At 38.1% G+C, this 13,765-nt stretch overlaps 1 protein-coding gene across 3 annotated transcripts in view; it reads right to left on the reverse strand.

Moving 5' to 3' along the window:
• Positions 1–9,592: 9,592 nt before the first annotated feature.
• Positions 9,593–13,765, reverse strand: part of ASCC3 (activating signal cointegrator 1 complex subunit 3) — a 253,580-nt gene continuing 249,407 nt past the window's right edge. For all 3 annotated transcript variants that reach the window (XM_063153070.1, XM_063153072.1, XM_063153073.1), the window contains 2 exons: positions 12,277–12,452; positions 9,593–12,183 (listed from right to left, as the gene is read on the reverse strand). In XM_063153070.1, coding sequence (XP_063009140.1) covers positions 12,048–12,183; positions 12,277–12,452 — 312 coding nt within the window. In that variant the 3' untranslated portion in view covers positions 9,593–12,047. The remainder of the gene's footprint in view (positions 12,184–12,276; positions 12,453–13,765) is intronic.

Raw genomic sequence — 13,765 nt, forward strand, 5'->3', positions numbered from 1 at the left:
GAAGGAAGGCTGTTGCCTGGTACAGAGCTTCCTTTGACTCCCTAGAAGGAGCACATTCTTTGAGTTGGAGAGGTGTGAATAAGGGCCCAAAGCTGCAGGAGATGTTTGACTTGCCTAAGTTCGGGTATAGTTCAGCTGCTAAAGGCTGGGAGTGGAACAGATTGTAAGGTAAACGTTCCCTGCACCCAGAGCTCGCCGGCCATTTTCCATATAGGAAGATTGTGCAGGAAGCTCTGACTGCCTTGGAGGGCTGGGGGGCTCCACAGGGGTGCAAGAATGATTCTGCCCAGATCAGTTTACAAGGCTGGGACCATACAATATAAGCTCTTGGAGGCAAGGGCTGTGTGTATCTCCATACAGTGCCGATCACAATAGGGTCTTATTTCTGTTTAGGGCTTCCAGATGCAATGCTAGTCAATGTCTATAGTAAACAATAATATTAATAATAAGTATTAACATGCCAAGCTACAAATCACTGGCATAGTTTTCCAATATTGCTGGTTGCTTTCCAGTATTGTCCTCCAGCCTCACTGCAGTATATTGTATACAAAAGAATTGAAACCCAATAATTGGCGTGTCAAGGGTTTGAAGGCATGATCACATTTTTGCTTTTGAAATCCGTCTATTGAAACAGACATCACAACAAGTAAGTTCATTGGCCTAATAAACCCTGTGTCCAGCATGCACACACTGTTCTGTATCCCAGGACATCAGTAATTAAGCTGGTAATGAAGCTGCTGTTGTGTAGAATAACCAGTATGAAAATGTTAAAAGTCAAGCATAATGGGAGAATAATGTAGGAAAAATGTAAACAGTGGACTTCAGATATGACACATTTTCACTTATGGGAAGACAGCTGAAAGGAAAGCTTTAGCTAAAATTTGTTTTCTCTGCTTTACTGCACCTATAAAAAGTCTACAATGACTTAGTTCTTCTGACCACAGTAATGTAGCTTTACACTTGAAACAGAAATACAGATTTAAATTTAGATTTTAATTTCATGTCTTATTGCAGTCACAGTTGAAACTTTACACTTAAGTAACATTTCTGCTATAAGCCAGCTCCTTTTGTGCTACTGAAAGAAATAATAATGAGAAAGTATTCCAGCAGGAGGAGCTGGTTTAGAAGCAAATGGATTCCATGGCAACTCCTGACTCTACATGACACCTAATAACTAGCATTTATGTTCGAAATTGTCTGTGTTATCTTGTACCCCAGATCGGATCTTTTTATAGGGTTTTCCCCTTATTTTAAAGCAAAATAACAGTAGGATGGTGTTTTTTCAATATAGATCCAAAAATAAGCATGAAATATTATGAGTTTGTCTTCCTCAAATGTGTGTTCAGGCAAGTTGTTTTGAAATGGATTTAATTTTTTAAAAAATTATTTCAGAAATAACATTTGCTGGGAAAGGTATTGATCTGTCAGAGGAAGAGCTTTATAGGAACAGAATAATGGAACTGTGCATGCTTTAACGCCATGAGATATCCATATTCAACAGTTTGAAGCATAATACAAGAAGATCCAATTGAATCAGACCAGCATCTTGGTTCTCACAGTGCTGAATGCACCAGGGGAATCTTGTCATGGGGCAGCTGGAGAGTAACCCAGTCCTATGGGCATCCTGTCAGCCAGTCTGACTGATTTATGAGCTGAAGAATGTGGATTTATTTTCTTCTCTGCCATGATCCAGTCTAGTGCATGTGTGGGGCCTGACAACTGCTGTTGTTTGAGTGTGGAATATTAGTACCTGCTATTTTATACCTAAATTGAAAGAAATCTGTTCTTAAACTGTCACATGATAAGCAACCTTTGCCTGTGACTGTTTCAGTACTACTTCACGACTGAGAGAACATTAGCTGAAATTAACCCTGGAGATGAAGAATTCTGTGGATGCTTTGTGGCCTGGCTGTTTTCTTAGCCAGCTGTTGCTTGAGGGTCTCAGATGGTAGAAGAGCATAGTCTAGGCTTGGAAAAAAGTATGTGTCTCCTGTGGTCAAATAAAAACTGATTCAAGTTTGTGTTGTTTATCCCTTTTTGGTATGAGTGAAAGAACAAAGAAAATGTGGCTGAAAAAAGCCCTGTTTTTGTGATCAGGGACAAGTGCAATCACAGAGGGTGTTCTAAGGCGCAGAAGTAAATGGTGGCCAAAATGAGAAAGATGAAAGTGTCTGGAGTAGTCTAATCCTATTGCTAAGTGTTATTGGTAATATTTATATTTAAATATTGCTGCCTTTTGAAGGTGTCTAAGACCATTTAATTTTTGCCCAAGGAAAGGAGTGCTTTTTACGCCTTCCTGTCCATAGAGATAAGATAGGTCTAAAACACAGAGTAATCATTCAAAACAGGGAATATTGGTCAGCAAATATACTAAATGCATCGGTAGAAAATGTGTCTTGGTATAGCTAATCTTTTAGTGTAACTTAAAATTAGATGCTGGCAAAGACTTGCTTGAACAGAGACCCTGATCTGGCTCAAAGGTATTTGTGACTAGCACTTGGGATCAAAACCAAACTACTCTCAGAAGGGTTATAACTGATCATAAAGTAAATGTGATTAAAAAAAAAAAAAGAGGTAAGGCTACTTTGGGAATCAATTTGGTGATAAAGGCATAGAAATGGAAAATACAGAAAGCCCTGAGAAAGGTGCTCTGAGTAGTGACAGCAGTGAGAAAATAATTTTAAATTGTGTAGCTGTATGTCTTTATTTTTACCCACAAGAGAGAAATAAGTACACAACAGACAAAAGAAAGGATATAAATAAAATAAAAGCAGTACTAGACAGATGGGGAAGTGGAGGTGAGGTGAAGGCTAAAACAGAAGAGAGGCCATAGTTATGGGAAAGGAAGAACAATTAGTAAAAATAGAAATTTCAAACAGGGAATTACTTATTCTTCTTTCTGTACCTCCTTACATTGATGTTTCTCATAATCTTAAGATTTGTGGGTTAGAGAGGGCAGAACAATTTTGCATGGATGATCTGAGCTGGACCAGTATTCTTACATGAAAATAAAATTGGCAGATAAAAGAATCAAATCACGATTGTGGACAAAATATTGTTGCTTATTTTATTTATTATTGACTGTTCAATTGCAGGAAAATAAAAGGATGCAAGTAAAGAAATGAAGCAGTAGAAGTTAATTTTAAATGTGTTTGTCTTCTGCAGTTATGCATAAACCTGATCCTAGGCAGGAATCTGATTCCAGGCATTAATCTTTTTTGCTCTTTCAAAAGATCAAAGCAATATTTCTTTTCTGAAAGTGAGTTTTGATGGCTTCTTGCCCTCCTTCAGTAGCAGTGGCATCAGTAACTGCTAACTACAATGGCTTGCTATTTTCATATTAGTAAATAACACGTTCATGTTCCTAAAATATTTTGTATATTATATAGACACATACAAATTCCTACCATGAATCTATTCTTCCTTCCTGGAGAAATGTTGATGTAACTGACTCTATTTTATTAATGTCACATGCCATATTTCCAAATGCAAGGAAATGGATCATTTTTAAATGCAGACCAGTTAACATCAAGTTGGTCTAATATAACATGAGAGTTCCAACTGCAGTCGTGTAAAGTGGAAGAAGAGCATATGCAGTTTATAAAATTAAGACTATACACTTTCAGGGATATAACTCAGAAGGGCTTTTGAAACAGCAAGAGTCTTGCCCCAAATGCACCTAGAACAGAATTCAAGATGTGAAGTGCTTAAATACCCCTAACTGGTGAATATGTAAAATTTGGTGTTTCAAAATAGATGGGATAACTCCACACAAAGAGGGAAGCATAGCACAGAGATGGAACACAGAAATGTAACTTACCTTTGGTATGTTGCCTAAGACTAACAGACATATGCTTGTCTGTTTAGAATGTTACTTGGAACCTTCCCCTGAACATAAAGGCTTGCTGTCTTTCAGAATGAGGCATAGGGCTTGTGCTTTCTTGTTTAAAAATTGGCTGCATTCCACCATCCCATCTGTTCCTATACAGAATTCTTTCCATCGGTTCTTTCTTCTCTTTTCTGAACACATTTCCCCCTAGTGTGCCCCCATCACCAGGTAAATACTGCAGGATACTTTTGTGGAAGCTGTGCCATCATGCAAAATTATTGTCAGTAATGAAAGCAGATGAGATAATAGAATAAAACCAAACAGGACTGTTGCCTCACTGCAGGACTAAAGCTCTGTCCCTCCTTGGAAAGGAGATTCTTATCCTGTTTTCCTCATCAGGGGTATTTTTTCATCTAATTTCATCTTTTAATGGTCATAAGTTCTTAGTCTCTTCCAGTAAAGTCAATGGTTCCTAAGAATTAAATAACTTTAGGACATTACCTACCTATCCAATTCAAGAAAATACAATTTATCCCTGAATTAGAAATGTTATAAAATTTGCAGCTGTTAATCTTTGAGTCCTAGGTTTGAGTGAAGGATTAGATAATTCTAATGCTGCTGTCTATTCACCAAATCCTTTGAAAGTAATAGCAGAAACTAAATTTAATCTACTAATAATATATGTTGGGAATGTATTTCATCCTACAGTCTCTGAAGAAAAGGGTAATGCACCAAGAGAAAAGAAACTTCCTTGTGCCTTTTGGTCACTTACTGTTGGAATTTCTTTCCAGGTTCTGTTCATTTTGTGAGAAGAACCCAAATGTCCCAAAAGGTTTTCACTGATAGAATTAAATTAATCTAGCTGTTTTCCCAAGACTTTCAGACAACTAGGTAGGAACTACATGTTGTTAAAATGAAGAAACAAAGCAATTGGATTTCTTGTGAGTATCCTCATGCTGAGATTTCTCCTCCCTTTTTCATGTTTATGAATAATAGAATATTCTAGCAATCCATCTGGACCCATTCTAAAAGAACACCCTTATTTATTAAAGGGATTGGTCCTTTATGGTCAGCATTCCCTGAAGATTCTGGTCCTGAGAAAAGCTGGGGCATGGTTCAGTTATTTGAAGTGCCTTTAAGTTTGGAATAGAAATGTCAGCTCCCATCCCAAAGCAGTGTATCAGGGCACCACTCTGGGCATACTGTCTTGCCAGTGAAGGAAGCTGAAGGCTGACACTCCTCTCCTTCTGTAGGATCTGTAGGCTCAGGAAGGGATATGAACTTCCTCTGTAAATTCTGTAGTGGCTGTGCAACGCCCAGGACCTGGCTGGCACCTGACTGATCACCTCCTGTAAAGCACATAGGGAACTGAATGTGTAGTGCCAGCCTCTCAGAGTGTTCCTGAGGTTCAGAGGCTTTACCTAGCTGTGATTTCTTCTGCATTGCTGGGGAGTATTGCAAAAGATGGCACTGTAATTATACGTAACTGGGGGAAAGCAAAGTCCTAATGCTGTAGGAACATGTCTTGCAACTTCTAAACCTTTTCCTGAGATGTCTGTGAAGCCTCCCTGATATGTATTCTGTTGTGTGTAAACAATGGAGACCATCCTCTCTTGAGGAGAGCATGTATTTTCCCAATATCTGCAAGGAGGAGGCTGCAAGATATTGTCAGTGTTTGCACATAGGAGTAAAATAACCATGTATGAGAGGCACAAAGGCAGGGCTTTTACTTGACCAGATCTGTATCACATGTGTGGATACAATCTACAACTATTTCACTTTCATCAGCTGTGAGCATTTCACTAACAAGGAGAATTGAGAAATCTCCACATCCCTCTTTTCCCAGATTAGCTCATCCCTTCTTTGAATAAAGTCACATAGAATTAAAATCTAAAATTAAATTGTCATTTGCCTCAGTCATACAGCAAACTTTGATGCATATTTTGCACCTGTCTTATTTGCTCAATAAGTTCTTCAAGTAACATTGCGTCAAACTTTGAGTTTAGCACAGTAGGGCCTTATGAGGTTATTTATAGCTTGTATCTTTCAGGAACCTAATAATGCACCTATAACCAGTGTCCTATAACCAGAGAATGAAACTTCCATGAAGGTCCTATCCCAGAATGCTTAGTGCAAGGGCAACAGTGGGAGACTGTGAGGAGGGAAGTGGAGGGTGGGATGGGACACAGCAGGAGCATGTTAAGGAAATAGCAACATCCCATAACTGGGCTAAACTGTTAAATAGTCACTCAGTTTAGTGTTGTAGAATTTTACTTTAAATAGGGTGAAAAAAGAAAAAAAGAAGAAAAAAAAGGGGGATTAATCTTGTTTTGGCATGGGTGAATGCAAATGTCTTTTTATGGAAGTGACAGAATCATCTTGATGTTTTTCCCAGCTCTTCCTTTAGACATTGTTAGCATTTGAGAAAATAAGGCTTAATTGCAGAATCTTCACAGCTACAAAGGTGAAAGTTTATCAGAACCTGATCTTACTGTGCTACCACAATCAGTAATTAGTTCCTAATTAGTTGGATTTGCTGAAAAATACATGATGGGGACTCACCATGTGTTACTGGAATCTGAAACAATTTCATCCTGTTAGCTAGAAGAAAGTACTGCTGTCAAGAACGTAAGCCTAATTTTCCCACATTAGCACTGCCCGAGATAAACTGAGTTATTTCCAATCCAAGGTGCAAATTTGCTACTGTGTGAAGAATGTGGTTCATCACATTTCACATAGAGATTTAGAGTGCAGAAGAAAAGGATTGTGATATGTCTAGACTCCCTTTTCTACCAGTAGTTAACAGCATCTAGTCAATAGCTCTGTAACTATTTGTACACATATCATGTTATTGAGAGTGTGATTTAAAAAAATGCCCAATTCACCTCTGCTGTCATTACAATTAGTGGGAATATTATGACTTGGAATGATAATATTCATCCCAGAACACTCTTCATTCTTTATTTCATGCGTTTTCTAGCAGATGAATAATAGCAAAAGTCTTTTACTTTCCTTTCCCCTCCATATTCAAATGCACATTTTTATTGACAGTCTTGGTAGGACAAGACTAAGCTGGAGGAGAAGAGCAGCAGTGAAGGCTAATGCATGGTCTTAGTGAAGCTTCAATGCTCCAGATTTTTGAGGAGGCATATTAATAGAGAAGGTTGTGGTTTTCTAGAAATAGATACGCAGAAGAAAGACTTGGAGAGCCATGGATTCAAATTCCATTGAGGCAGTATGGAGCTCATTAGCAGATCTAAGGAAAAAACATATTGTAAACATATTTAATTGCAGGATGGTGTAATCACTGTGGAGGATCCCTTTACCATAGAGCTAGGAATTATTTATGAAGAGACCCATTTAGTCCAACTTAATAAAATTCCTTTAATGTAGAATTTCCTTTCATACCCTACATGTGAAAGCAGCTTAACCTCTTACCACTACCCATGTATGACAGCAGTAACAAACTTGGTTTATTCACTGCTGAATGCAGTGCAGGCTGAGAAAGCATGACATTTAACAAGAACCATTTTTAGAAAGGCAGGTGGGAGTCAGACATAACTGATAGAAAAGACATGGTATATAAGTAGAAAGGGACAGAAGAAGCCCTCTCAGCAGAAGCCCTACTAACCTTTCTGTAGCTCACCTGACTGTTTGGGCATCCTATGGCATCCAAACCTTTTGTCAGAAAACACTTTTTCTCATGAAGCGGAGAATTCTCATAAAATTGCTTGGAAGAGAGAATTTAGAACACTTGCAAAATAGCATGGGCTTGATTAGCTAATTAAAATTGAATCCATCCACCTCATACTACTGGGCCTCTGTGACATGGGGATGACAGAAGTGACGCATGACCTATGAAAGACTTCCTGTCTTCTGCAGTGGCAACCAAAATATCTTTTGTTTATTTTAAATTTCATTAGATGCAGTTAAGCAACTGAATTGCAAACCTGTCTAATGTGACAGGGAGTCAAGGTGGTTACCTGAATGTAGATATCAAATGCTATTTCAGATGACTTGGGTTACATGAGGCATCCACAGAAGGTGAAGATACATCAGCACTACATTTCACACCCTCTGCAGCTGGGGTATGCTCTTCTGGAGCTGAATGTAGAGGCCAGAGGAGATATTTCGTATTAAATGGCACTAGATCTTTGCATGTAATCAACTAAACCAAGGCCAAAATGTGCAATTTACCTGGAGACCTTTAGAGTGTGGAAAAAATATATACACTTTGCTTGTATTGCCTTACTTTTCTCTGTTTCAGTACTTACTACATAGGCTACAATAGTGTCCATAGCATATCACAGAAAGGTGATCTTAAATAATTACTTCTGTGATAATTTACTGCCACTAATATGGATAACATCTCTGAACAGGGTGAAGTTGTAGGGTTTACAGGTAGAGGAAGGAGCTAAAGAGAAGGTTGCCTTACATGGGAGGGGTAGAGGCAAGACAGGAGAGTGATGATTCAAAACCCATTGTTCATAAATAAGCCTCTTAGAGAACTGATGCCTCCTGGAGTAGTAACCAAACTGTCTTAAAAATACCATCGACTCTTTTTCTTGACTGAGGGAGAAACATAGGAATTTGGACTCAGGCTGAGATGAGTAAGGGCAGATGCACATTGGATGCTTCTCTTTAGGTGTGTTCCCCAGAACTAGAAAATTTGAATTACACAACTTACTTTTTGAATGCATCCTATTCTGTGAGTGTTGAAGTCTTGTACTAGGCTCCAGGGTGAAGGCTGATAAGAGACTTCCTGAAGTTATCTCCAGGATGACCATCTGGAGGTGATCTCTAGAAGCAATTTTGGGAAGAGGAATTTTGGGTCATCAGCATAAACTCCTGAATTCATCTGGGTAAGATTTAGTCCTTCAAAGATTCAATTTACAACAGAAAAAGACCTGCATTAGTGAGGATGGCTTCACGCTGCCACTGACACATTCAGTACCTGGGCCATAACAGAAATCTTAAGTAAGGTTCTAAATAACAAACTGTGTTATAAGAGCTCCTTCGGAAGAGATGGGGCATGGTGGGACATACCCAAACCTCCTCCAGCTCCTGCTGGGCACTGCTGCGATGCTGTAATCAGACTAGGACAGGAATGATGGGAAAAGATGAAGTCACAGAGGCAGACTTAAATATGTCTTGATGTACTAGATGTGCCTATTGTTTGTGGCTTTCCAAGTTTTGGAAGAAGTCTCATACCAGAACAGGCATGCACTGACTGCAGCTGCTCCTAGAAGGGGAAGAGGACAGTAAAAATATAAACCTACTTGCAAACCAGAATGACCAACTCAACATTAAAAATTTCTCCATGTGCTGTTTCTTTCATTTATCCATAAAGGTGATTATTACATCACTGAATTATTATTATTATTATTATTATTAATAATAATAATAATAATAATAATAATAATAATAATTTATTTATTCTGTTTGGTATTCATACTTTTGTTAGACAGCTATTCTCACTTTTCACCATATCACTGGATTGAACACATTCATTGTTTCTTCTAAGCAGCTTTTACAAATGTATCAGAATTCTTTCGGATTTTTCAGCTAAATACTGATCCTAATCAATATGCTTAAATCAATTCTGTATTACTTTAGACTTTGTCATCATGAATCCAATACTTTCATAGAAAAAACCAAAAATTATTCAAATATGTTATTTAGAAATGCCACCAAACTATTTCTAAAAACAATTAATACACTAGGAAATACAGTATTTCCAAACCAAAGCACAGATGGCACAAATGACATTGCAGAAACTCTTTAATTGATTAATACTGAATACTAAAGCTATTGTCTGCTACTCTGCAGTTAGACTTGCTGTGATGTGCATTTACAAAGCAACAAGAGCTAGCATCACTATGTTGGTATGTTTGACTGTGGCATAGTTCTTTTGCCTAATTAATTAAAATTGTTGAGGGACAATGTATTGTTTCAGCCAAGTTTTCCAAAGAAAGGACTTAATTTCTCTGAAAATTTAAACTTCCAAATTAGATGAAACAATTCTCTTTAAAATGGTCTAACACAATGTGTGAGTAACAAACTATTGCGAAACTATTGCCTAACAATTTGAAAAAAATCTGTTTCTTCTGTGACCCAACACCATATTACATTGATATAGTCTAAATGGCAAAGGTGGCTTTTGTATTATCTATCCATCTCTAAATTTAGTGACAACTTTTTCTATTGTCCTCCCATGTTTTCAGGCACATTTCTATAAATAATATATTACCTATAATAACGAAATATAACATTTTAAATATGATCAGAGCATGCGTACACTCAAGTAAAGAATTGCTCATTTTAAAATTGCTTCCCACAATTTAAAGGTGCCAGATATGAAATAAATTACTGGTTAACTATTGAGCCCTTGAAATCAGCCAGCCTTCTGCTTGCTGCAGTGTGGTGCTGCCAGCAGGTCAAGAGGTGATCAGCACTGGTAAGGCCTCACTAGTGGGGGAGCACCATGTCTGGTTTGAGGCAGAGACTCGGAATTGTTAGAGAGAGTCCAGCAAAAGGCCACAAAATTGATGATGAAGGGGCTGGACCATCTTTCACATGAGGAAAGGATGAGAGAGCTGGGATTGTTCAGCCTGGAGAAGGCTCAGGGAAATCTTGTCAGCGGGTATCTGAATGGAGGACGTTGATAAGGACACAGCCAGGATCTTTCCAGTGGTACTTGGTGACAGGACCAGAGGCAACAGGCACACCTGTTGGTGACACAGAAGGGTCCCTCTTGAACTGCAAGAAATACCTTTTTTTAACTGTGAGGCTCACGAAACCCTGGCACAGGTGGTCCAGGGAGGTGGTGGAGTCTCCATATTTGGAGATGTGTTCCTGGCCTCTAGCTGGCCCTGCCTGAGGAAAGGTGTTAGACCAGATGACCTCTAGAGGCCCCTCCCAAAATCAGCCATGCTGTGATTCTGTGTAGGTGCAGCATCAGCAGTGCCATTTTTTCCTGGAAAGCTTCTAGTAACAACTCTGCTGTATCCTTTCATCTGGTGAAATACAATAGAAATGACAGCAAAATGATCCCTTGGAGAGGCAATGCTTATCAGCTCAATGCAAAGCTGAGCAAGTGCAAATATTAATATTCAGTTTAAGGTCTAGTCTATCTGAATGAAGATGCACTGATGTTTCTTTAAGTATGTTGGCTCCAAGTACTTGCTCAGCATCTTGAATCCTCTTGAGGACTGGCCTCAGAATGTGAGCACAAGATAGATGCTGCTGCCTTCTGCCTTCAGATTTATGCCTTGCAGGTACTGTCACAGAGCTGGCCATCTCTTAAAATTTCTTTTGCCTAGTGGAACCATTCATTGCTCATCATGCCTCCTGTTGCAAACCCCCTTACTGGAGCCTCATGCCCCCTTATTTACAGAAGTTGGTCACCCACTTTAGCACTGAGCCCTAGAACAGGACACCCAATTTTATATTCCTTAGTCCTACAAAATTCAAGAAAAAATGGTAAGGAAATTGCAAGTATGTAATATATGTGTATATGTATGTACATAAAGAGTAAACTTTAATAATTATCTACATAAATTGCATCATTGCTATACTGGAAATATTTATGATTTAGCTTGCCCTTATAACTACATTTACTGCTCATATAATTAATATAAATTTGTGACATATTTCTTTAGAGTATCATTCTCAAAATGTACTATGCATGAAAAGGATTTTTTAACTTCATCTCCCATATTTTACACCTACAAATACAGTGCAAAACATTCTGGGAATATTTTTATTAAACATGAAATATAACACATCCATCAATATTTTCAGCAGCTGTTAGATCAAATTTTGTATTTTCCCCTATAAATTAAAAAAGTTGACTATTTAAATGCTATTAATAGACAGGCTATATAACACTTTTCAAAATGAAGATGATAGCCCTGAATTTGCACAAATTACAGTACTGTTCAGTCTTTTATTTTGATATTTTAAAATTCAACTAACAATCTGACTTCTGAGAGAAGAAAGATAAAACAAGAAAAGACAAATCTTCATAAAGGAGTAAGGCCACTGTGGCTAACTCGGTGTCATCAGAGTTAATACAGCAGTCACTTTCGGTGTCCCCGTTGTCTTGAGGTTTGAGGTTGGTTCCAGTAAGGCAGATGCATTTTTGGATGTCCCAGAATGACCAGATGTCTTAGTTGCAGGACCAGTTCTTTTGGCTGAGTGGACTTTGCAGAGAGCCTTACTTGAGGGCCAGGTGGCTCCTGGCCTCAGTCCCCTCCGTGGTGCCTTGTGCTGCTACAATGTTCAGGTGAATGTCGTACTGTTGGTCCATGCCAAGGTAGCTGTCGCTCATGAGGTACAGGGTGTAGATACACCTGAAAAGTAAAACCAGCATTTTTAGTTTGGGAATTGGGTCTTGAATTGCTTGGAAAATGTAATAACTAGGAGAATTTGAGAGTTTGTCATACTTTCCAGGAGTTTCTGGAGTATAAAAAGCAACGGAAACAGTATTTCGATTTCTGACATATCCAGTTCTTTTCAGGGCGATGAGTTCTTTTTTATCAACTTCTCCCAATATCAAAAACCATCCTTCATCCTTAACTTTGGGGAATCGAGGAGCCATTGCTTTACTGTCCTGCTTTCCCTGTTGAGGAGAAGAAACAGTTTAGGAAAACTAGAAATCACCTTTCCAAAATGACATTTTTCCTTGAATGAGAAACACCTCACAACCATATTGCTGTCACTTGTTAGGTAAGGCTATAATGTAGCCAGACTAAAATAGTGTTACTTCTTTCCAGAAGAAGGGTTAAAAAGTAAAATAAAAAATCACAATCCACAGAGAAAAATCCAGAATAGAAGATATTATTCTACTTATTTTGTAAACTACTAAAACTTCAATGGAAATACTATTCCCTTTCTGTAATTTTATCTAATATATTCCAAACACAGAAACATGAATTGTAAATCTAGCATCTTTAAATAAAGCTAATACATTTTATTCAAGATTAACATAAAGACAAAAACAACACTTAGCATTTATTTGAGTTTGGTATAGAAAAAGGAAAGATTATTTTAGTGATTCTTTAAGACAGTGACTTTACTGCTGGAAGCTGAAGACAGAATGAGGCACACTCAATCAACATTCATTTCTCTTTTTGTAAAGGGAAAGGTTTTACTGAAGATTTATATGGAAGAAGAAACACCACCACAGCAATGAAGCTTTAGGAACAGTTTGATCCAGCTGTTTTTTACAAAAGAGGGATCAAATTCTAGGAGAGGTTTATAAAAAAGTGATCACTGCATGAAATGATTCTGCTCCTTTCACTTCCATGGCTTATGCTTAGGAAAAGTCTCTGCCCATAACTGGCACAGCAAAAAGAATGATGTATGGATGAGCTTTGGCCCTTAGTTCCTCCTAAAATAAGACAGTTTCCCCTTGTAACTATAGTGAATCTGCTGTAGTAATGAAAAAAAGTCTTTTGAGAAACAAGACTACTTTTCAAATATAATTCTTAACTAATGTAAGATAACTTCAGGATTTTCAACAGCACACATGTATCTCCACTATTATTAAAATGGAATTGTCTTAAGAGTCTCAGAACTAACACCTAAAACTGTTCTTTACTTTTATCTTCGTCTCTTTGCATCTTACCAAAATGCTGGTAATTACAATTCTTAATTATTTGAAATGATAGAGAAATTAATTTCCAAAATTATAACCATGGTGGTCCATACGTCATTCATGGCATGCAAATGACAGAGAAAGGTCTGGATAAGTGAGTGACAGCTCCATTGTCAGCAGTGCCTGACATGAAGGTAGGTCCAGCTCTCTTCAGATCTGACATACAGGTACAGCCAGGTGCTGCTGCTGGGGCAGTGCAGCTGGAAAATAGTGCAGCTCCTGGAGTTTCTGACCTGGCACAGCAAGATTTACTGAGGGCCCCGTGAGCTGACCAG

Source organism: Melospiza melodia, chromosome 3, assembly GCF_035770615.1.
Source record: "Melospiza melodia melodia isolate bMelMel2 chromosome 3, bMelMel2.pri, whole genome shotgun sequence".
In the NCBI taxonomy this organism is placed as follows: Eukaryota; Metazoa; Chordata; class Aves; order Passeriformes; family Passerellidae; genus Melospiza; species Melospiza melodia.